The 25,898-nt window shown below is 43.8% G+C and overlaps 1 protein-coding gene across 1 annotated transcript in view; it reads right to left on the bottom strand.

Moving 5' to 3' along the window:
- The window catches only part of WWTR1 (WW domain containing transcription regulator 1), a 121,310-nt gene extending 95,685 nt beyond the window's left edge, over nucleotides 1-25,625 (bottom strand). Inside the window, exons 1-2 of the mRNA XM_081138793.1 lie at nucleotides 25,336-25,625; nucleotides 24,380-24,813 (exon numbers count right to left, since the gene is read on the bottom strand). Coding sequence (XP_080994919.1) covers nucleotides 24,380-24,810 — 431 coding nt within the window. The 5' untranslated portion in view covers nucleotides 24,811-24,813; nucleotides 25,336-25,625. The remainder of the gene's footprint in view (nucleotides 1-24,379; nucleotides 24,814-25,335) is intronic.
- Nucleotides 25,626-25,898: the final 273 nt, after the last annotated feature.

Below are 25,898 nucleotides of genomic sequence, written 5' to 3'. Positions count from 1 at the left end.
TTACAAAGCTCTCTAGGGTGGGTCTTCCCCCTTTCTTTGTTTAGGGTAGCCTAGACCAGTCTTTTTTTTTTTCCTTTGGAGAAAGTATTGTTTTAAAAACAATTCTGAAAGCGTAAAAATTCCCATTATTAAGCCTGTGGGAAACCCAAACAACAAACATTATTCTAACAAATAGCTTCCACTGAATTTAAATTTGGTTTTTGGTATTGTCCACTGCTTTGTAAGATGGGCTAACCTTTCCCCCAGGATTCTCTTTTTCCATATGATGGAGTGGGTGTGTCCATGCCAACAGGAAATACAGCTTTGGAAAAATGACTATCTGGATCAAGTCCAACCATTTCAGACTTTACCACAAGGGAGAATTCTAATCCAATGATCAAGTCTTACAGATCACTCTTCCAGCAGTCATCTCTCCCAAATAAGAAAAAATTAAAAGAAAAACATTTTTTCTTAATTTTACAGCATAAGTTTAAAAGGAAAAGTCTTCCCCAACTCCAGGAGCATTTAAAGTCTGAAGACTGGCCCTCGCTGGTTTGGCTCAGTTGTTAGAACGTCAGCCCACGGACTGAAGGGTTCTGGATTCGATTCCGGCCAAGAGCACGTACCATAGTTGCAGGCTCGATCCCTGGCCCTGGTCGGGGCTCGAGAGCGGGAGGCAACCAATTGATGTGTCTCTCTCACATTGATTCTCTTTCTCTTTCTCTCTTTCTCTCTCTCCCCCCCCCCCCCCACCACTCTCTCTGAAAAGCAATGGAAAAAATATCCTGAGGTGAGGATTAAAAATAATAACAATAAAATAAAGCCTGAAGACTGGGAAGGCCTTAGCCTCCCTAGTTAAATAAATAAGGCTCTTGCCCAGCCGGTGTGGCTCACTGGTTGAACGTCGACCCATGAACCAAGAGGTCACTAGTTAAATTCCCAGACAGGGCACGTGCCCGGGCTGTGGGGCTCGATCCCCAGTAGGGGGTGTGCAGGAGGCAGCCGATCGATGATGCTTCTTTCACTGATGTTTCTATTTCTCTCCCCCTATCCCTTCATTCCTCTCTAAATATCAATAACACATATTTTTAAAAATTAGCAAATTTATAAAACAATAATAATAAACAAGGTTCTCTATAAAAAACAATTTCATTCCTTTCTCAATCAAATTAAAATGTTTGATTGAGATCTTCGGGCTCCAAAAGTACTTATATTTGTACTTTCCACCTATTATACTTATACCCGTACAAAGAAGGACCTCAGAGATCATCTAAGAACTAGCTCAATATTTCTTAGCTTAGGAAACACCAACCAGGACTCGAATGAGCCTCTAAAAACTCTTTCCATCGAACCCTGTGCTTTCCCCAGTATCACGCCTATGCTCTGTCATTTCTGAATCTGAAGGAATCTCTTCTGTTTCCCAAGTACCAGTGCCTGCCCAACCCCCGGTGAGGTCCAAACAAAGCCATGGAGATATCTTTCTTCACTGCAAGAATCGTTGATAAGTACCTTTGGTTTTAGACGGGACTGGCCCTAAATAATGCATTAGAAGCCCCGATAAAGTTTTAAATTGGGTAACAGCACATAGTAGAGAAATTTTTTAAAAAAACCTTCCAAGTCATCAACCCATCTAGAGTACTTTATTATGACAGCACATAACAATATGCAAAGCATATGTAGAAGCATATAGAAAAAACATGAAGTTCTTAGGTGATGAGATTTTTTCATGAGTCTTTTCTTTTTTAAAAAGAATTTCCAGTTATCATTATAAATTATTTTTCCAATAAGTAAGATTCTAATATTTAAGTGAACCATAAGTATGAGTGATGGTCCCAAGACAACTTGTATAAAATGAAAGTCTTAAGTCTATAAAATTTTGCTTCTGCCTCCAGCTCTAGCAATGAACAAGAAGAGAGAAAAAAAAGATTTTTTACAGAAGAAAGAAAAAAGAAAATCAGCAACTTATCTCAGACCAGTAGCCAAAGACAAAGATCTACAATTTCAGAGGTCATCGGCTCCTTTCTGGCCACCTCAAAGCCAGGATATGCCTCCATCTGCAGACAGGTGATCAGAACTTCTCACTCTTCCTCCAGGCCAGCTCAGGTCTGCTCAGCTCGCTGTATTTCCAAGCAGCCATGAGACAGAAACCCAAGGCCAAGGCCTTGCACAGTCACGTGCCCAAGCCCCTATGCCCTTACTGAGGGGCAAACAGAAGAAGTCTGCATGTAAGTCAGTGCACCTGAGCCCCAGGACCAACAGGAAGCAGTCATGATGCTTAAGGTAATGAAAACAGATGGTAACTCAGCCATTTAAGCTCTCCCCTCCAGGGTCATGGTGCAGGACACAAGGTCCTGAAGTCACCCCAGGAATGAGGTCCATTCTCACCTCATCCATTTCTTTTTGCACAACTTGCATTTGGACGCAGCAAACTACATTTCCTCTACTCATTCCTTCCGTTCCTAAGCTCTACTTAATTCTGAAAAGAGCCACAATCTAATGATAGACTTAATAGGGGGAAAGGGGTGTCAGTGCCCCGGAGACAAATATTCTTTTGTCGAGATCTCCCACACAAAATCTGGTCATTGTGTCAACCCGGAAATGTTGACCTGTTCACAACTGCTGGGCAGTTCAGACTAGTGGGGAGGCGACCAGGCAGGACCTGTCTCCACTCAGCTGGGCCAGAACAGAAGCGGAGAGTGAAGACTCCTGTCTCCCCACAGTGGATTTTCTGTACCTCCCACCAAGTTCATGGGGCAGAAGCTAAGTCTGGGTGAAGAAAATGCCTTACTTTCCATTCTATCAAAAGACCTACTGTTACAAAGGTAAGAGTCATAGGTTTCAAAAACCTACTTACTTTAAACAATAAAAAATATTTTTGCAATTCTGGGTAAGAAGGCAGGCCTTGCCTAAAATCCAAAAGTGTAGGGTTCCTTGATTCTTAGTAACAACGCTGGCCAAATCAGGGATACAGTTCTGAAATCACTGATAAAATATTAACATTTCATCCCTTACCCAGTTACTGAAAAGGCATTTTGTCTTCACATACAAACCCCAAACACAAGAGCCAATAGATGCTGAATAATCATAAATGCAGCTACCTTCTGAGATAACAACCTTCAGCATAAAGCCTACAAAGGAAGTACTCCACCTTCCTTGCCCGTCCCCATAGAACGTGAAACCCAATCCCTCTGCACCTTCTCAAAGCCGGAAAAATGCCTCACCTCCTATAGTCATTCTTCTCAAGTGGCCTGATGAAGTAGTGACCAGAGCACAAATCTGGACCCGAGAACAAGAAAGGCCTAACACATGCAAGGGGAGACATGGAATTATCCCAACAAGGCTAAGCAGGTCCGCACTGGCAACTGCAACCGTGGTGATGGCTCGGGGTTCCATGCTCGGTCAGGGGGCCGAAAGGCACTGCACCTTACTAAAACGGACAACTTGAAGCATTAGTTTTGTATACATTTATTTTTACTTATTTACATATTCATTTTGATAGCCATAATGTGGTCCCTCTGCACTTGTTGAGTCACCCCAGGCTCCACAGCCCTTCTAGCATGATCCTGACTCTAAGGAAGCAGGCAGGGTAGTTTCCACTTCCCAGGAAACTGGGCTGCTGAAGCTGCAAGCTTATCAAGTGGCAGAGCTGTGATTCAAACCAGAACGTCTTGACTGCAAAGCTCACAAGTACTCCCTACGACTGTGCCCTGCACTGGTGACCAAGTCTCCAACCACCTGTCCCTGCGCGCTGCGCGAACACGGCCACCAGACCTGTTCCTCCTTCCACAGCGGCGAGGGGACTGCTGTTGACAAACAACATGGAAACCACTGCAGTGAAGGCCATTTCCCCTTAAAAATAAGTGCAATTAGCCAAACGGTGCAAACAACCCAAATGTCTACCAACCATTGGATGGATAAACAAAATGTGGTTCATCTATACAATGGAGTATTATTCAGCCATAAAAAGAAAGGAAGTACTGATATGTACTACAACACAGATAAACCTTGAAAACACTAAGCCAACCGAGTAAAAGAAACCAGTCACAAAGTCCATATAATACGATTCCATTTATGTGAAATGTCTGGAGCAGGCCAACCTGTAGAGATACAAAGTATACTGGTATAAGGCTGGGAGGCTGTGGGTACATGTGCGGGGGGTGAGAGTTAATAAGCTATCTCGCTAGCAAGGGATTCTCTCTGTGGTGATAGAGGTCTAACACTGACTGTGATGACGGTTGCCCATAACTGTGAATATAGGAAGAACATTAAATCATACACTTTAAATGGGTTAAATGTATGATGTATAAATTATACCTCAATAAAGCTACTTAAAAATAAATATAACTGGTTAAGAAAATTAAAAGAGCCCTTAGCTATTATCTCCTCCAAGTTCCTCATTTAAAGGTGAGGAAACCTATCGGTGGCCTCAATATTAGGGTCTAAATCAGTGCCCCCAATGTGCCCTGCCTACTAGGCCCACTACTCAGTGTTCCCTGGGTACCCAACTCAGTGCCAGACCATGGGTAACGGGAGACCCTCATCCCTGCCCCCAAAGAGCTTAAACTGTAGCTGGGCTTCTTTGGGCCTGAAACAGTGAAGTTATACCCAAGCCTGTAGCACTGGGTTCAGAGCTGGTAGAGACCCAGGAGCTGAGGGCTCAGGCAGGAGGTGAGGGCACTCCAGGGACGGGAGACAGGCACTGGCAAGAAAGAGTTCCGTTTATCTCAGGCGCTGCAGATGAGTTTAATAACATTACAGCCCCATAACTAGGAGAACAGGTGAGCAAGAGGGACTTCAGCCCCGAGAGGACAGGATGCCAGGGAGAGTCTGAAGTGGGAAATGACAGGATGCGAGCTGTCTTTACAGACGATAAGCCTGGCTGTGGCGTGCAAGGGACCGAGGTCAGAGGCCAGTGTGTCATAATCTGCAAATGACGTATCAGGACACACACACAGGGCAGAGGCACAGGAAGGGAGCGGAAGGCCGGATGAGAGGTCCCGCAGGGGAAAAACAAAACCCAAACACTCAAGCCCTGTGGCAGGGGACAGAGGGGCAGCTGGGGCACTGACGCTGGGCCCAGACTGCCCGGTTTTAAACCCTTACTGGCCGTGTGACAGGTCAGGTTCCTTGAATGCTCTGTGCCTCAGTTTCCTGAGTGAAGTGAGGATAACGGAGTGTTTCTGTCCGAGTGGCTGGAAAGCGTACAGTGCCTAGAGCCTTGCCTGGCCCAGAGGAGCGCTACGTGGCACTGGGTAAATAAGTGCATTAAGATCTCCATGACCCAGCTTCTGAAGGCAACAGCAGCAACCGGGAAAAGCCTCATCAGCTCCCAGCTTCCTTCTCACTCACTTTTCCCTGCTCACTCACCGGCCTCTATTCTAGGAAGAATAACATGCTCCAAGCCCTTGAGGGTGGGCCTTCGGGGAGAAAGGGGCCACATGCACAGTAATCGGCTGAGCTGCGCGCCTGTGAGGAGCCCCAGCCCGCAGGAGACCGGGGAAGACCGGGCCCAGCCAGGCTGGCGTTCGGCAGGCAGGCCGAGCTCCTGCTCAAAACGCAGCTGCTGCCCTGGGGTGCTGCTCAGCTGGCACTGCCCTTCCGCTCGAGGCTGCCCTTGCCTCTTTCCTGCTCTGCTTCCCAGCGGCTCGCCCTCTGGGCCTGGCCACGGCCTCTCCTCACCAGGCCTGTCCCCCTACAGCTGACCTAAATTAACAATGCTGGCCAGAAAGTTCTGGGCAGGCCTTATAGACGAGGAGAGGAGGGATTTCCAGGGCTGGAGGAAGGGACACAGTCTGTGGTCTTGACCAAAGAGCCAGGATGACAGTCAGAAATCAGAACCAGGCTCTGCCCCGCCGTCCCCTGCAGGCGGCTGGGATTCCTTGGTGGTGTCTCTGCCTATCGCCCCCATGGTCCACACTCACAGGCCTGCTGGAGATACAGTGCCCATACTTCTACAAGTTTCCAACTATCATAAAAATGCAATATAACTTTAATAACTGGACTTGTTGAGTCTCATGTCTTTGGGTAATTACTAAAAATATTCCTTCAAGATGATGAAAAACTTAAATGAACTAAGAACTGGATTTATACCAGGTATTTCAGGTGAGGCTTAAATAGCATTACAGTTTCAGCGCTTGGAAAATGGATAAATAAACTGTGGGATAGTCGTATGCTGGAATAATATAGAAAGTAGATTTCTAGCTACTATCACGGAAAAACATAGTTTCAAGTAAAAAGGGGGAAAAAAGGAAGTTACAACATGTAAAAAAAATCGGAACCACAGGTTTCTGCATGAACATGTATGTATGCCTGAAGGACAGATCCTGAACAGACGGGGATTCACCCTCTGGGGAAATGAGCAGGGCTGGGGGTAGAGTCAAGAGACACTGCCTCTGGCTAGATTTCTTAAAACAAAATATAACTTGGGCAATTTTTAAAATATTAAAAATGGATATTGTTGTATTTAAATATATTACCATCTATGAGTAAAGTAAACTTGGTTTATAATTCTAAATTCTTCCCTTTATTCTGGTCAGAAGGAGGCTCACTTTCCAGTCTTCAGAGATCTGAAAATTTGATAATATTAAATCCTGGTTCTGTGTGACCTTAAGGGACACGTAAAGAATAAAAGAGCCAAGGCTAAATTTTATAGTAAAGATATTAATACTGGATATATGATTTAGAATGTGATACTCCTGGGTTTATCTGGTTAAACTTCCTTTTAAGTTTGTTTGTGGATGGTGGTGATACAACTGAGCATGAACTTGAGGCTGTGTTTAAAGACTTACTACTAACTAGCTCCTCTGACATCTCTGTACTCACTATTGACACAGCTAATCTGTTTAATTACAGTGTTGTTGATATCTCAAAGTCCCTTATTTACTTTGCATCCTGAAAAATCCTTTGAAACCTAAACAGTCTACTACCTCTCCAGCTCCGCTTGGAAAGGCTGCAATCTTAGGATCATTTGAAAGTGGGAAGGAGGAGGAGGAGAGGGAGAGGGTGGGAGGCTGTTTTTCCAGCATGGAGTGGAATGTGGAAATAATCTGGGAACAGATGAATATACTGGAGTATCACCAGCAACTTTTCCTCTCTTGGATCATCAATTTTCTGTCTGAGGAAGTGATTTCATAGAATTTATAGTTAGACTAATAATTAAATACAAAGAATGAAATATATTCCAAAGTGTAATATACTTTATGTGTAACCACTATGCTAAGCACATACCAACACCTGACACACAGTATCTGCTCAGTAAATATCTATTGGCTTATTGTGTAGAAAAGAAGCACCAGATTGACCTAAATAATGGAGAAATTAAAATTTTTTTCTATTTCTTTCAGCAAATATTAACTGAACTCCTACTCTGCATGCCAGGCACTGGGCCAGGCACTGGAGAGGTACAAGGGTGGTAAGGTGTGGTTCTTGTCCTGAAGGGATTCACAGTGCAAAGGAGGAAAATAAAACAAAAGCACTCTCTGCTGGAGTTGTCTGTTATTTCTAACACTCATAGATGGGTGTCCATTACATCTAACCTGAAAGCATGCATTTCTGCCTCTGACTACCCAGTCCCATTTTATTTCAACAGCATGTTCAACACCAGGACTGATCTCATCAAATATTGCCTGGCACCAATGTGTGATGGGCATGAGGGACCATGCAACACGGGGTCCACATTCTGAGAGTTGACGCGGGGGAATGAAGAAAGCCGTTCGCTGAGCAAGCCTTATACATCATTTTAATGGACGAGAGAAAAGATTAATTGTCAGACTACCTGCGCAGATCACACTACTATGGGGATCTGGAGAAGGAGGGGACCCCTTCCGGCTGGTTGGTATAATAGGTGTTAAGGGAGAGGGGTTGGCCTGAGTCTTAACAAACCAAACAAGGAGATGGAAGATCTCCCAGGCCAGTGAGAGAAATGGCACATAGTCTAAATCAGAAGTCCAAAGACAAGACACTCTGTATGAAATATGCGGAGGCCATGAATAGAAAACTGGAGAGAGCTGCTCGTTTACAATCACTATGGGCTGCCTTCAGGCCTGTTTATTAACAGTCCCAGGAAATCACTCCACTGTTACAAACACATACGCTGAGAAGAAGGTGACCTACTGCAAAGGGACACAAGCCCCAAGTCGAATACAACTCCCTGATATTTGTATTGTTAAAGAGTTCGCATGGAGGGCAAAGCATTAGCACGATACTGGCTCTGGACTTTGCATTTTTAACCAAAAGATAAAAATGACTCATTTTCTCTCGTCTCTGTACGTGGGTCCCTCGCTGCCTTGGCCTATTTCTCTTCTCCCTTTATTTTTCTCTCTCCACCCTTCTCTGTGTAAGTTGGAAAAGAAAAAAAAAAAATCAATGCCGCCAAGTCTGTATGTTTAAATTCAGCCCACATGACATTTCCTTCGAGTTTAATTGCTTCCATACAATTTATATCCGCTAGTCACGCTAGACCCCAGAGTATTAAGCTTGCTCTTTTCACAAAGAAGCTCTTGTCCTATAATAACCCCCGTAATCAAAATGCAGGAATTATGGGTAAGGCCCAGCCGGATGACGACGGGCGAAACAAACAGATTTTTAAATTCCCCCCAAGCAGGCAGGAAGCGAGTCAGAGCCGCTGCCTACGGCCAGGCTGCAGAGCAAAGCCGCCCGAGCGCTCGCTGAGTGGCAGCCCGGGCACCCGGCAGGTCGCACGCAGTCAGAGACTTTATCTCCAGCCGCTGTGAGGCCACCGCACAGTGGCACTAAAAGAGACCTGGCTCCGTGCTCTCTGCTTTCAAGTCAGCCCATTTCAAAAAGTTCTAGGAGCGCTCTCCAAAGGCCGCTCTCTCAAATGCCCTTAAAATGAATAAATCATTCTTCTTCGTTACCTCTTCCTATAAACCACTTGGGCAACATTTCTGGCCTTGTCCTACAGCAAAGGACATCTACAAGCACTTCAAGGTCTTTTCTAAACCCTAACTTTCTGAACACTTGTTCAGCTTATTTCGTCATCCCCTCCTCCCCTCAGCAAACCACCTCCCCAAAAGCTCGCCTTTGAAACACTATAACTGCATGTGGCACTAGCAGGACTCCCTGGATCTCATTAAGAGGTAGCCACTTTGCAGAAGAATCATGCCTACCTCTCTTATAATATTCCTGTAAGCAACATTTTGGGTCCTCCCCACTGTATTCAGATAAACTCTCCACTAGGATCAGAAACAACAATTTTTAATTCCATGCAATCTCTCCTTATGTTCAAAATCCATTCAGAGCAAGAGTAAAACAACCTGAACTACCTATCAGATCCCCAAGCTCAAATGTTCTATATTAAATATTTCTATAGCTCACCCCTTTGCCTATATTCCCTGGTTATTTGCACAGACCAATGATTCAGTGTGTGGACAAAGGTTACGACCAATATACTTTATATCAAATGTTATCCTAGTCTTAAAAACTGATGGATAAAAAACATTTTGCTTACTGCCAATGAACTACTTTTGACCTATTATAACAAAAAGCAATGTCTATGCTACCTCTAAACAAAATGTCATTTGAGGTTTATTTATCTTTTCCATGTTCTACAGATGTGTTGTTTATTGAAGTAGTCTAGATCTGGGTATTCAGAACCATAATCACTTTATGTATCAAGCCACTGGACACATCAAAGTAAAATCAGGTCTTTAAAACATTCATTTAGAAGTTCATATTTACATTTTGGAAAGGAAGCCTTACATCTTAATGGTATTAGATATTATTTATTTCGCAGTATCCTTTTCTCTTGTTCCACAATATAACTTTTTTGTTTGACTCTTGGCAGACTTTACTCTCACTGTACAAAACAGACATTGTTTTAAAAACCCATTTGTAATACGTGTCAGTAAATATGATCTTTCACTTCAGCTCAAGCAACTCCATGGTATCAGTTTACACTTCCATGCACACTTGGAAGTTTATAATACTCTTTTTCAGCAGCTTTCAAAACTAGGCTCCAAATAGATACGTACCAGTCACCAAGATGTTTACCAGGCCTCAGAAGGACCTTCCAAGAACCCTTAAAACTTAACTTGTTACTGGCACTCGGCTTTCAGGGCAGTATGGACCATGCACTTTAATTAGTCAGGCCGTGGGTCCTTTTACTCATGCACGAGGCAAGTTAACATTCCAGAATCATGCGCAACTGGGAAACCCGAGTCCTTTAATGGTTTTCAACCAATTAACTAGGGCTGGCCAATGATTAGGTTAAAAGAAAAGCTCTGTAGCACAGCCTGACTCACTTCACTCTGGCTAATAATTAAAAAAGGCTGTGCTGGTCCATCCCCTGCTCTACTCACCTGCCAAAGTTTCAGGCAAAAGCTTCAACAATTCTAGATCTAACCTTTAAAAAATCATTTCTTCAATGTTGACGTTCTGAATTGTCCATAATGACCCTACACTCGACTCTGCTCCTACTGTTAAATATCAATATCTGTTAATAATCACAGACTACTCAATAGTTGTTATTAACAGGTAAGCAGCAGACAGAACAATGGCTGCACTGTGCACCGCTTTTGTTACAGACCTTCGCTTGAGAACGTGGCTTTCCAAAACCCAAGGAATCTCCACAGCCCTTGCCACCTCCACACTTTCAGGAATGCAAAATCGGTAAATTCAAGTTTAACTTTTTTCAGACCACAGACAAGATAACTAAACTTTTTTATAAACCTAAGAAAAAAAGATTATATCTTAAAAATACACTTGGGTGCAGCTTAACCTTTTAAGTAATGACCCTTTCTCCATTCCTATCTTTCCTTCCTTCAGGTTTTTCTATAATATATATTTACAGTTCAATTTTATGTTAAAATGCACAAATATCCAAATAGATGTTGGATGATATAATTGTGTAAGAATCCATATCTGCCAAACATTCTGTATACGAGGCTTATATTTCACACAGTACGTAACACAAAGACCCATAAAAGTGGAGACTACTGCATAATGTCTTCAGAAAACGTAAGTAATTTTTTAAGCCACACTGAAACTTACTGCTTCTTTTATGATTCTTAATCCCTCCTACTAAATTCACGTGTTTATACAAATTCCAAACCAGTAACAAAGCCACCAGGTGCTCCCATATTAACAAAATGCAACAGAATCACCTTTTAACTACCAATTTTAACTACAAAATATACCCAAACTCAAAATGAAACCAGTCTGATGTAATCAAACATGTTTGATTTACTTTCCTACTGTGAACAGATAAACCGGCCTGGGCATTTCACCTGCGTGAATTTCAGAATCCCCTTTGCCAGGTACCAAAATTAGTTCTGACAAATGGAGTAAAAGATAGGAAAGATAAACGTTTATCTGAAACTACAGTTACATAATATTCCGAAACATAAATTTTTAACTGATGCTCTCCAAACAGAATCTGCTGTGTTTATGGCTGCAATTAAGTTTGACCCGTCCCAGCGGTAACAACCCTGTGTGTTGTTACGCACTGTGACCAGGGTTTTACCACAGCCAGGACTGGAGATTGATTCCTCCCGGCAAGTGATTACCATATCAATTAGAATAATATTTTTTTACCAAGTCTTATAACTTATCTTGGTTAGTTATAAAACTCTGATTTCAGACCTCATTTGAACAGGATCTTTAAATAAGCAAATGTGCGGTCCTTTTACATGCCACTGGACCTTCAGTGAGAGAACAGTGCTCCTCAGCAAGAAAACCATAGAGTATATGGGGGGAATTGGAGGAAGTACCTTACCTAATTAAGATGCTTATTTTCTTCATTTTTCCCTCTTCAAACACTAGATTATATAAGTTACTACCCTAGGCCCTTGCCCTAACCTTGGAAAGAAAGTGGTCTCAGTGGAGAAATTCTTCCCTGGACATTTTTCAGTTCTCACCTTCTCGACTTCTGGGAAACACTCCTCCTCCTTGAGGTTCCCTGGATTTCATGCACTGTTTTCTGACTTCCTCCTACATCTCTGGCTGTTTCCTCTCCATCTCCTTTACAGGGTCTACTGGACTGCCTTCTTTTTTTTCTCACTCTATCCGTAACCTCTAAGGGATCTCATCCACATCTGAATTTGAATAAATAAATAAATGTGTGTGTGTAGTCACAGTTATACAGATATAGTTAGATGTAGACTAGTTATCTGGATATAGATTAACTATTATATATGTGTGTGAGTGTAAAAAAAAAAAATAATATATATATGTGTATATATATATATATATATATCCCTTGGATATCTTAATAGCACCTCAAATTCAACATGTTAAAAAATTTCTCAACCCCTTCTAACCCTTCCAGCACCGCTTATCACAATTAGAGGCCCCTTCATTCATGCCATTATACAGCCTGCAAATCTTCCTTTTCCCATCTCTACCTCACTGCCCTTACCAAATCCATTACCAAATCCTGTCAAATTTACCTCCTTAATATCCCCTAAATGATTCACATCTTCCCTTTCAGCACCACCAAAGCAACTTCCCAGCAATTAAACCACTCTCATGAGGACTTCATTCCAGGGTGGAAAATACTCAAGTCACTGCTTGTGAATTCTGAAACTGCAGTTAACATTTCTATCCCCGTTTCATTCCAGTGCAGCCCACAGACTGCTAGAAAACCTCATCAGTTCTGGGGCACCATGGACCTCAACCTCTTGAACCACAAAACCACGTCCCAATCTCTGAACTATAGTTGCCACAATAAAGCTTTCCACCCTAAGGCCTCCCCATCAGTCATCACGTCTAGTTCTCCATAGTCTAACCCATGCCTATACTCTACCAAGTTCTGAGGCTGTGAGAGTCAACCAGAAACAAAGACCACCTAAGCTGTGGTTCCCACAATACCAAAACCAGCTGATGCTGTCATAAGTAAAGTTGTGTGTGTGCGTAACAAATCCCTGAAAAACACACAAGCAACTGTGAACAGTGGTTACACCTAAGTAAAACCAGTGCGTAAAGCACTCTTTTCACTTTTTATCCTTCAGTTCTGTTTTAATTTTTTTGATTAGGAGCATATTAAAAAGGAAGTTTTTAAAATAAATCCTAAAATAAAATCAAGTCAGTAGAAGCTGCCTGTTTATTTTAGTTACATCTGTCATTTGCTTGCATTTTTCTACATTTTGATTTTTTTAATCCTTGTCCGAGAATACTTTTTCCATTGCTTTTCAGAGCGAGTGGGAGAGAGAGAAACATGGATGTGAAAGAGACACATCGATTGGCTGCTCCTGCATGCTCCCCTACTGGGGCCAGGGAATGAGCCTGCAACCAAGATACACGCCCTTGGCTGGAATCAAACCCAGGACCTTCAGTCCACGGGCTGACTCTCTAACCACTGAGCCAAACCGGCTAGGGCAACATTTTCTATGTTGAGCTGCTTCCTCAACCTTTGAATACCTAGGTCTAGAAATTATTTTCATGGACAAACTGGGAGAAAGACCAGTATTCAGTATCTTAATAGTTGTAGAAAAGCCACTACAAAGGAATCTATATTTTTAATAAACAATCCAGAATGTCTGGTTTTCTCCAGTCACCATGCTTTAGTTACCGAGTCTGTAGCTAGTAAGCTTGCAGGTAGGTTATTCACACAAAAAGAACAGAATTTAGATGTGTCTTCAGTGTTCAGAAATGAGGGGTGTCAAAGCATATATCTAAAACAATGCGTTAGCACAGGGGCCACAAAGATATAAACTATCTTACATACTGGAAAATATATCATTTATAACCTCTGTGCCATAAAATTTGTTTCCATATTGAGACTCACTTTTCAACATCTGACATGGATGATTCTTGTTAAGTTAATAAGAGATATGGTTAACTGGTTGGTTGATACACAAAAGATAGTTATAAGGATGCATGGAAAAATAAAATGACGGGTAGGTGGGTGGGTGGGTGGGTGGGTGGATGGATGGATGGATGGATGGATGGATGGATGGATGGGATAAATAAAGAGACAAATAGAATTAAGAGAAACAGATGGATCAGTTTCTATCTGTGGTAAAGGACCGTGTTTTGTATTTTCAATGTGTCAAGACCAAGTACATGGCCCTACTGGAGATGGCCTGCACATAGCTTGGGCGATATGGGACTTACCATAAAAGTTTGACATACCCAAACCCCCCTGTTCAAGACAATCCCAATGATCCTGTGCTTAAATGTCACAACAATGTCATTTTGCTATAAAAATTCCTAAACACTCTCAACTTCTGTATGTAGCTTGTCTTGAACCAGTTACATTTGTATACCAGTGTCAGTCCATGGACCCCACTTTGAGTAGCCCTGAGATATCTCATCAGCTCCTTCATACTGGTAAACCATTAACTGACTAGTTGGGCATCCATCTAACTGGCCAGTGCATTTGCTAGACCATGTATCACCCCTGTATAAGAAGGGTAGATCTACTGACTAACAGGTACAACAATAGGTGTTCAATAAATTGTATAACATGGTAATAGAAAGATAATAGACAGGAGCCAGAAAACTGCTCTTTGTGTAAAGAATATCTCTGGATAAAGTTTAACAATGGTTCTCTCTAAATAGGGATCCAGGGAACATCAGAAGAATTTATTTTCCATTTTCCTCCCTCCAGTAGTGTTTGAGCATATTATTTTTATAATTAAAAAGAAAAAATCAGAAACAATCTAGATGTCCATCAAAAGGGTATCAGTTTTTTTAAATTATAGTACGCCCATACAAGGGAATACTACGTAGTCCTTAACAAAATAAAGCAGAATCACTTCACAAGTTACATAAATGTGTAATGACTATGTTGTATGCCTGAAACTAATACAATATTGTATGTCAACTATAAAGTTCTTTTTTTAAATAAAAATAAAATTTAACAATAACAAAATAAAACAGGTATTTATGTACAAAAGGGGAATGAACACCAAGGTATATTAAGTGAAAAGGAATGGTATAAGAGTATATACATTTGTACTGTAAAACAGCCTAGGTGGGGATATCCATTTAAGGTATATACATGTATAAGTATATATGCATGCTTGTATTCACACTGAGTTTCTACAGAAAGACAAAAGAAACCGGTGTTCTGGGAAGAGAACCAGAGGACTAGGGAAGATGGAAGAGAGACTTCTCACAGTACGTGCTTTGTCATTTACATGTATTACCTATTAAAAACTTTAACTTATAGAACTCATCTGAAAACATTAACATGTGATTCAGCATCGTGGCTTAGTGTGAAAAGGCTCTCACTGGGCTTCACTGAGTTTAGGACAAACACCCCCGAGAGGAAGACTGCTCAGGCCCAGTGTCCTCGGGGCACAGGCCTAGGTGGGCCTTGGTGGGTTCACCGTGGCTGCAAAATCTCAGTTTTGCCTGTGCCCCATTGATCAATCTCAAAAGAACTGAGAAACTATCCAAAACCACAAGAGAGCATTATGGGAACAACCAGACCCACAAGCTATTCATTTATAAGCAGAAATGGCAGGTTCAGTGGAAGTGGGCCTGAGTCAAGGAGCAAAGACCACCCATATATGGAGAGAGGGATGGATGCACTGCTATAACAGGCTCTGTCATTTCAGACTCTTAACTTAGTGTAAAATGCTTAGTTCCCTAAAAAACTAGGAAGGTCTCAACACAGGGGACAATGGTGGGGTCTTATGCTACATTCAGATAGAGCGAGGGTTGGCGTCTCTCAGAATTAAGGGATGGGGAAGGTGACATTTACTAGCACGATGTCAGGGTGCCCACCCTAGCCTCAATGGGATGCAGTCACCTACCAACCAGCGCTTACTTTCCACCCGAGTCAGGCCAGATTCTTCTGGCGTCAAAACCACACCCTCAGCATTTTGGCCTCTGCCAACTTCCCTTCCTATCCCCTCCTTCCTGGAAGGCCCCTTTGACCCCCTACCCACATTCTTTCCATTTTTCAAGGTTCCACTTATGTCCAACCACCTCTACAGAGACACCCCTGAACACCCACCACCCTTCGTCCATCTTCCTCTCCACCGCACGTGGTGTGCAGAGCTACAATTCTAAACTTTCAGTCCAAGGGGCACAGGCATGGTGGGATTACATCCCGAGCACGGCAGATTCCCACCAGACGCCAGATTCCCACGAGACGCCAGATTCCCACGAGACGCCAGTGTGCAAGCTCGCCGCGCAAACGGCTGAAAGGAAACTGGGCAGGCTCCTTCGCTGTCCAGCGCCTACCTGTGTGCGAGACACCGTGCTCGGGTTATACAATGACAAGCAAGGCAAACGGCATTCTTGCCCTCTTGGAGGTTACAGGGGTAAGAAAAGAAAAATAATTAAACAGTAATATGGCATCAGCGCTACGACTGGGGAGACACAGGGCTCAGGAGCACAGAGCAGGCGCAGCTAAGGGAGCCTGGGGGCTGAGTCAGGGAGGACGTCCCGCAGGGTGGCATCCGCAGGGCGGCATCCACGCTGGCGCCTGAAGGTAGCGTAGGAGTTAACCAGGCAAAAAGCAGGCAAGTAATGTTGCAGGCACAGGTAACAGCTTGTGCCAAGTTTCCGAGGCCAGAGGGAGCATAGCCAATGGGAGAAACCAAAAGACGTTCAGTTCGGCTGCCAATTTCAGAGCTGCAGCCAAAAGAGCCAGGACCGCCTCATGGGGACACACCTCGCAGCTTGCGCGCACCGAGGGCAGCCGCTCCAGGTCCTCCGCCCGGGTCCGAGGCAGCTCCTCAGCCTGCCCTTGTCTGTGTTCTCCTGGCCTCCCCAGCCTGAGACACTGTCGGCGGCCTGAGGTCCCGAAACCTGGCACACACTTCTCCCCCCATGGCACATTGCACAGCAGGGGTTCAGGGATTCTTTCTTGTAAACGCTGAAACAGCTATTGATCCTTTAGGTGCCACAAAGGAAAGGTCATGGGAGATCAGAGACCCCCCCCCCATCTCAATCCGAAATGTAACTAATAAACTTCGAGCAGCGCCTGCCTGCCAGGCACAGCAATAGCACTGCATGTATTCCCTGACTTCACTTCTCCAGCAGCACCACACCAGTGAGCATGGTCTGTCCCCTCCTACTCAGCGTTAGGTGGGACACTGAATACAAGCTAGAATTCTAGGAAAGAGAGCAGCAGACAAAGGCTAAGCTGCAGGAAGCCCGTATGCCCTGAGACTCACCAGAAGCCGACTCCGTACCCTCAGGTGGCTTTTATGGAGGATTCCTGGTTAAGATTTTAGCAATTACAGTGTCAGTGCATTTCTAAAGAAAATAACCCAATACAAGAAAAACCCTTTGGTTACAGAAGCTCCTGCCTTTAGTTACTAAGCCATGGCTAAGACGGCCCCAGGCCCCAAATCTACCACTACACTGATTCCTCCCTTTCTTTCTCTTGCAGTTTTTACAACCCCACCCCTGCCAATTTAAAAAGAAATATATGTTTATTGTAGGACATTTGGAACATACAGAAAGGCAGAAAGTAAACAAGAAAAATCATCCACAGTTCCAGGTATGACCATTGTGCACATTCTGGTATGTACCCTTCTATCTCTCTCTCTCTCTACACACACACAAAAACACATGCACTTTTAAAAATAAACCAGGATTATGACACTATCAAACCGTACTGTAATTGTTATTTTTGTGTTATATCCCACTTCTCTGATATTTATGGCCATTTCTCACCTCTAAGCACTGGTAATTGAGTATTAAATCAAGAAATATAAATGAAAATATATACACACAAAGCGCACTGAAAAGAAAAACTACAACTTGACTCAAACACGAAACCCTCAACTATCAGAATTGTGAAGGTCACAAAAGGATTTCCCAAAGTGTGATCCATAGAACATTCCTGAGTGGATGGTAATAGATGATAATTATAATAAAAATGTTTAAAAATCTAATAATTTTGTGAAATATTGGCTTAAACAAAAATAAACTAGTTTCTGTAATAAGTGACTTTGGAGTCTTTAATGTATAATGTGAATTCCAAGAGAAGGACAGAGCATGCCACATATTCTAAACCTAGTGATCCAGAAACCCTTTGTTCACAAAGCATTTGAATGGACTAGGGTTCCAAAGATTACACTTTGGAAAACACTGCTCTACCACTATTTCAATGCACTAAAACATTCACGGTCCCCCCACAGACCAACGGAAGAGCCATTCCTTCAGAATCTGCCCTTCAGTAATAAGCTAATTACTCCAGTCCGCCATCTTCCAAATCACTCTTCAGAAAAAAATAACTGTCCCCTAAACTTGTTGGTGCTTTTACTTCCATCGCCCTCTCCTGTGGTTAGATACTTAACTGAAAAAGGAAGGAGATGGAGGGGATGAGATGTCAGGCTGTAATTACTACAAGTCTTAACTCAGTTGGGTCAACAAACAAAAGCTGAGACTCAATGCTGCGTCAAACCTCTACAGAAATTTATTTCCAATCAATCTCTGTGATCATAAAGGCAATGAGAAGCAACCTGGCTCTGTTTCTCCTTGAAACTACTTTACAGACATTATCTAATTGACTCTCTCAACAAGTCCTCAGCAGTGTACCCAATCCAGTCATCAATTAGGTCATCTGCCCTCCCTGTCACATCTGTGCTCCCTGTAAAATGATACGGATTTCTTAATGGTGGAAATCTTGAGAGTAAAATATAAATAGGAACCATAGGTATACTATCAATGTCTGATTTGTTTCATCACCTCTCTCTCTCCAGCACCAAAAGCTCCAAATTTGATCACCCAGACTAAGTTCAGAAGCAAACTCTAATGCTACATCCACCACTCAAGTTATCTGGTCACCAAGGATACCTAATTACAGGGCCTAATTATGGGCATGTAATTGGCATGAGGCAGCACAACGTAAGGGCAGGAGCGTAGGTTTTAGAATCACAATTCTAATCCCATCTCTGCCACTCACCTATTATGAGACCCAGGGCCATTTGCTCAACCTCATTAAGCCTCAGTTTCCTCAACAGTAAATGAGATAATAGGTACCTGTTCACAGGGTCACTATGAGGTTAAAAGAAAGAATATATGTGGAAGCACCTAGGGTTATGAAAAAAGGTTTTAGCCCTAGCCGGTTTGGCTCGGTGGTGAGTGTTGGCCATCGGACTGAAGGGTCTTGGGTTCGATTCTGGTCAAGGGCACGTACCTGGGTTGTAGGTTCGCATGCAGGAGGAAACCAATCAATCTGTCTCTCTCACATCGATGTTTCTCTATCTCTCCCCCTCCCTTCCACTCTCTCTAAAAAAAAGTCAACGGAAAAAATATCCTCGGGTGAGGCTTAAAAAAGAAAGAAAAAAGGTTTTATAATACACGTGTCAGGTGTGTGCTCCACAGCTAATTTGGGTGCTCTCTTGGAAGCACTGATTCAGCTCCCTCCCTTGTCTGGCACAGAGCAGGTCATCAACAAATGTCAATTACCTCCCCTCTTCAACTCTTCCATTTCTCCCTCCTATCTTCCCTCCATTCCACACAAATTAGACCAACTAGTAACTACAAGCCAGATTCCAAAAAATAAAAAGTAGACCCTCCTCAGAAGAGGTTGGGTATTCTCTATGCAAGATGCTAAAGCAAAAGGATACCTTTGGTGGGCATTCCTATTTAGATTCCTTAATAGGAAAAATGACTCTCAGTCCTTATTTTAAATTTTTAAAACTGGCTTTCAATCCCAGATCTAGGTTGTAGTTCTGGGTCAAAATCAGCTTAGAATACTGCCAAGGCTTCTGCATCTGATTTTGGCCAGGTAAACAGAGTATGTGTGTGGGGAGAGAGACAAGGGAAGCAAGAAGAAACTTGTACTAAAGTCTACTATGTGCCAGCCACTTCAAATGTTATCTCATCTAATCTTTCAAAATATCACAAAATAGGTATTACTATCCTCATCTTACAGACAAAGAAACTAAGGCAGCAGGCAATATTTTTCTTCATTAAAACAACTACATTATATTGTCATCCAAAGATAAACAGAAAAAAAAAACCAGCCAAGTCAGTTCTTTAAGAAAATTAATTTAAAACTTTCAAAACAAATATTTTCAAATTGGAAAGGATTTGAAAAATTTACATTCCACAAACATTTCTTAAGAAGTTGCTCAAGCATGTACTCCAGAAAAATGAAGGCATAAACCAAAAAAGAGGAAGACATGGAAAAAGGAAACAGTACTTTCCACCATGGAGAGAAGTAAAAGAAAGTCCCACATAACAACTCTGTTGTAGGCCTAGAGAGCAATCAGAATCCAGAATGGCTCAGAGAGATGAAGGAATCTGGGCATAAGCTTAGGGAAAGAAGACTTGATAGAACCGATGGGATTAAGGGCCTAGAAAATTCTGAGATCAGAATAAAGGCAAATAACATACAAACATATAAAAAGACAATTAGAAACACCAGGAAAAAATGTTTACAGAAGTCAAGGTACAAATGTGAAGAAACTAAAAGGTGACACAATTTAAACAACTAGTAAGAGTAAAAAGAAAGAATCTGTTTGACTTTGGTGCTGGATATAACCCCCTTTGATTGGCCCAGGAGTCCTGGCCCCAGACCCAATGTGCAAGTCTAAAATCAAATCTCAATATACAGGCAATGAATTATATTTATAGAATTGCAATAATGTAATTGTTGTCTATGGATTTTCAACTTTAAGAATAATTTATTAATAAAAAGGTCAATTTGGGGGCAAAGCACAAAACGTTTATTTGTTATGGGTTCCGGGCTTTGGAATGTTAGAATGTCATTGACAAAAAGCAATTACAACTGGTAGCTACCCAAACCTCCCTGACTTACAAAATGGGAGTCAAGAAATATTGTCAAAAGTTGACCAAAAAAATAACAAAGGTGACCTAACAGACAAACTAAAAACAATATAAATATTAAATTTGGGAGAGGAAGAAAAATGCTTAAGGAGCTACATTCTCACTCTCATATCAGAAGATAAAGTTGATAAGTCAAAAAATAGTGGTAAACACATATTAAAGTTAAGAAGGTAACAATCTAAGAATTAAATACAGAAATAGTTAAAAAATTAAAAGGTTCTCTTTGTGAGGTTTAAGGAGGTGAAGGAAACCACTGTTTTTCAACAGAAGTCCTTCTGTTCTATTGAATTTGTTGCCAAGTGCATAGATCACTTTGACAAAAATAATGTTCTACCGCATATTTCAAAATAAGCAAAACATGAAAATTATTACTAAAAATTGGGAGTGGTGGGAAAATATTATAATTGGAATTGTATTTAAGAGGGAATAAAATATTTTTTCTTATAGAATGTTATTCAAATAAAAATTTTCTGCAAGAATTTAAAGTTCTATTGAAGCCAGGTCATTTTATTCTTTATAATTCTCTATTTTCTGGTTTATGTACAATAAACATGTATTTCATTTATAACCAGAAATTTTTTTTAACTTTAATGTGATCCATGTTCAAAGTCAGTGTGTGAGGTTGCTAAGAGCCCAATACCTGCATACCCCCAGCCTGCTTTATGATCTTTAGAGGACAGTAGGAACAAGGCAGTCATTTTCAGAGGCCCCGAATTTTAACATTCGGTCCTCTCTGTGGTTACAGCTACCCTAAAGGAATGCCTGAAAGCACAGGAAAGGTGTGAAGGCTCAGGGAAGGCGCCCTTTAAGAGGTACCAGAAAGGGATTACATCATATACCTAGGAACAATCTTCCCTGAGAAAATGACAAAAAGTTCTTTAAAGCGTCTTAGATGTCCAGGCTCTAGTTTCCATAAAGCTCATTGTTTAGCTGGTGAAGTGACGTGGGGATAAAGGTAAGAATGGGGAAAACGGAAAACTGCTCTGTAAACAGGGCAACAGATGAGAGGTCCAACCCAGGGTCCACCATTGAATGACTACAGGACTTTCCCGAAGTCAAATCATCACCCTTCCCTGGTCTCAGTTTGTTCATTTTTTAATATATTTTTATTGATTTCAGAGAGAGGAAGAGAAAGGGAGGAGGAAGTGGAGGGGGGAGAGAGAGAGAGAGAGAGACATCAATGATGAGAGTCATTGATGGGCTGCCTCCCACACACTCCCCACTGGGAATGGAGCCCGCAACGCGGGCACGTGCCCTGACCGGAACTGAACGGAGATCTCCTGGATCCCAGGGCGATGCTCAATCACTGAGCACGCCAGTCAGGCCTGTCTTCAGTTTTTTAGGGGGAAAAAAAAGGCCCCTTGTCAATTCTAAAATACTTAGATTTCTGACTTATGAAGCCCTAGATTCCTGACCTAGGATCTACTGCTAGCCCCATTTCACAGATGATGGAGCAAAGTAATGAGTAAATTTTATGAAAATTAAATCAGGGTCAGTTGCCATCATTTTTCACACTTCTACTTAACCCACCAAAATACATTGCCTTTTGAGGCTATGCGACAAAGTGTGACATATTACATTTACCGTACTCTAACTTTAGACAAGTTCCAATAGAAACTCAGAGAACTTTTGGCAGATTGCTAATCTTGAAAGACAATAGTCATAATAACTTAATTTCTTTAATTCCCTTAGCTACTGGGCCAAAGAATTTCCAGGGAGAGCATCAGATCAGGCTAGCCTACTATCTACCTGTTTTTCAGCTGTTATTTTCACTGAGTATCCAGTGAAATGAAGAAGCACTTTACTTTGGGAGGGGAGTGGTTATAGTTGGGGAGATGGACAGACAGATCAGAGCAACTTTCTCTCTAAACCCAGGTTAACTTCCACTGTTACCCTAGTTTCACAAATGTAGTTCTGAGCTATTCCAATCATTCAAAATATGTATAAAAGGGAATTGTTTTATTTTGCTTTTACTTGAGGGTCTTTTTTTTTCCTAGCTTTCCTCAGATAATGGGCAAGCCCAGCTCTTATTTCTTACACAGTGTTCTGTGTATATTCATAAACAGTTTAAAAATCATTTGGGTCCAAAAAAGATCTCTCCAAATTACTGTAAATTATTGCATCTTTTTCTATTTTATTTCTTAAGTCCATTTCTATAAAAGTCACAATAAAATATTCAAAACTGCATTTACCTATTAATACAAGATGCTATTTTGGACCTTTATGTGCTATAGAAACTAATGTCATCCTTCAGAACAACACCATCACATTTAGAAAAATGTAATGTTATTATATCAGATACTTGAATTCCACCAGCCATTTAAAAGTGAAAGGACTGAGTACATGTCCACCATGTCACTCAAAAACAGGGAGACGACCAGTGGTGGAATAAAATGGCCAACAAGTCTGCTTCAGAACAAGTGCTTTACAGCACTGCACCAACCCCAAAAACAAAATAAAGAACTCCTCCTCCTTGCACAAGATGTCAACAGCTCTGGGATGGGGAAGGAATAGTTGGTCACCAGTATGAGTCAAAGAGTTGGTTATAATATACCTCATCCATTACCATGTATTAGGGCCCTTAGACAGCAATCAAAAGTATCAAATATTAATGTCCAAGAAAGGACTGATTATATTTTTAAATAGCACATAATGTCTTAACTTTCAAACTAAGGCTGCTCCATCAAAGAAACATGGACTTTAAATAAACAAACTCTAAAGGCAAGTCTTTGGGAGAGGAGTTTCCCTCGGTGGCTGTGGCCAGCCAGCTGGTGCAGGCACTCCAGAACCAAGTGGTCCAGCTGGCACAACTTCTTGCAGGCCATGGAAGCTACCTTTCAAGTTCCAGCTTAGTTTCTCCTCTGAAATATAATTATCTGAGGGTACCACAGGTGAAACAATTTTCTCTGTATTTGTGAACAAATTTTCCTGTACAGTATAACATGAACCTAACATAAAATTCATTACATCAGAAAGCCAGAAGAATGACAAAGCAGGCTCCTGATTCGAGGGTATTTTAGGTTACCAAGTATGACATAATACAACTCCTGACCCAATTTCCACACAATGCATTTGTCCAGCCCACAACTACTTCACCAGTAGTTGCTAATTACATCACTGTGCTGTGTGGTCATTACATCACCCAGCCGGGAGCCGTAAGGCCTACCAGGCAGTGTTCGCTTTTCCAGCTTGCTTTTCCCCAGAATAGAGGAGTGCAGACCACCTACACTACCAAAAGTCCCTCTTCTCCCCGAGTCTCAGAACTTTTCTCACATGTATCTTGGTGTCACATCCCAATGGATCAGGCTCTGAGGTATCTGGCTTAGAATGGGCAGGGTTGGGGGTAAGGATTTGTGCCCAGGAGTCTGTATCAGTATCAGGGCAAAGTCACCTATGTGTTTCATGAGGATCTCCCCAAAACTACTTTTATTTCTCCTACCTACCTACCTCTAAGAGGTCCATGTTCCGAATTTCTTGGGACGCCCTGGAAGAACATCACCAGACTCTGTGCTTCTGATCCCTTACCATTCCAATACCCAGGGACCCACTCACTCCTCACTTCCAGCTTCCCAGATCCTTGGGAAAGAGCCCTGGAAGGACACACCATCACGCAGTCGCGCGCGCCCTGGGCTTCGGGACTCTGCGCGCCCCCCTTCCCCGCTTCAGGCCGACTTACTTGAGGAAGTACCTCTGGCCAGTGGCCGTGAAGGTCATCTCCCAGCCCGGAGGCAGCGGCAGCTCGTCCGTCACGTCGTAGGACTGCTGGCGGAGGTGCGCGTGCTGCTGCGCGGCGCTGACCGCGGCGCCCGCGCCCGTGCCCAGCTGCAGCGACGCGGGCGACGAGTGCGAGCGGACGTGCTGGGCGCCGCCGGCCAGCCGGGGCCCCGGGTGGCCGCCCGACGAGTCGGTGCTGGACTGGCGCGAGTGCGAGCCCGAGTCAGGCTCCTTGAAGAACGACTCGGGCAGGATCTTCTTCCGCCACGAGCTGGGCTTGGGGTTCATGACCGAGTTGAAGAGGGCTTCGAGGTCTGTGTCCAGGTCCTGCGTGACGTGGATCACTTGCTGCCCTGGCGGCGGGAGCGGAGGGGGCGCCGAGGCCGGATTCATCTTCTGCAAGGAAAAAGGTCGATCAGCCTTTTATTTAAATACGGGGGGGGAGTGCGGGAGAAAATGGAGAAAAGAAACATACAGATAGGTGTCCGCCTCGAGATCCCAGACACTCAGCCGCAAGACCAGCCGTGGGGGAGGGGTCCCTCCCGGCCTCCAGAATTATGCAACTTTCTTGGAGCAAAGAAATTACTGAGAGAAGGAAGAGCGGGGGTGGGGGAGGTAACTGCACTCGGAACCTTGCTGAACTGTTGGTGGCAAAGAAGAGGTCGCAGCTCCCCAGGGCAGGCAGCCCCCAGGGAAATCTCAGCGCGAGCCAACTGCGCGCCCCGGCCCCGGAAGCCCGAGGCGCCGAGCTCGGGGAGCGGGAAGCGGGGAGCGGGGCTAGGGGCGCAGGGAGCGGGCGCGGGGAGCGGGGCTCGGGGCGCAGGGAGCGGGGCGCCGGGAGCGGGGCGCCGGGAGCGGCGCGCGGGGCGGGGGAGCGGGCGCGGGGAGCGGCGCGCGGGCGCGCCCAGCGGGCACTACCTGCGCGCGGCGAAGCCGAGTCGGGGCGTGCGGCGGCCGCCGTCGGGCCTGGGTGGCTCGCGTGCGTCCCGAGCTGGCAGGACTGGAGCCGGAGCCCGGCTGGCAGATCCCGATCGGCCTCGGTGCCTGGCAGTCGAGGGGCCGCGGCTATCACATCCCCCAAACTGGCCTCAGGCGTTCGCGCTCCCGGCGGAGGAGGCGGAGAAGCAGACTGCGCGGCCGCCGCGGCGCTCGGAAGAACTGTCCCATAAACAAAGTTTGGAGCGAGCTCCCACTCCCAGGAAAGAGGCGGGCCCGAAAGTTGAGCTGCTGAATTATGCATGACCGGCGAGTCCCGCGCCTGCCCGCCCCCGCTCGTCCCTCCCCTTCCTCCTCCCCCCCCCCATCCTGGCTCCAGAAAGCCTTGGGCGTGATGGGCACTTCGCGGGCTGAGAGGAGACGGGTGCCCCCCCGCCGGGTCGCGCGGACCTCTCCCGCGGAGCCCTGGATTCCTTTGAGTTTACCGTGGCCTTGGGGCGGGATCAAAGGGAAAGTGACCCTGGTCTGTTTAATCGAGGGCTTGT

This window comes from Miniopterus schreibersii, assembly GCF_964146895.1.
Source record: "Miniopterus schreibersii genome assembly, chromosome: 5".
NCBI lineage: Eukaryota > Metazoa > Chordata > Mammalia > Chiroptera > Miniopteridae > Miniopterus > Miniopterus schreibersii.
The sequence above is the reverse complement of the archived record's forward strand: the minus strand, read 5'-3'. Positions and strand labels throughout refer to the sequence as shown.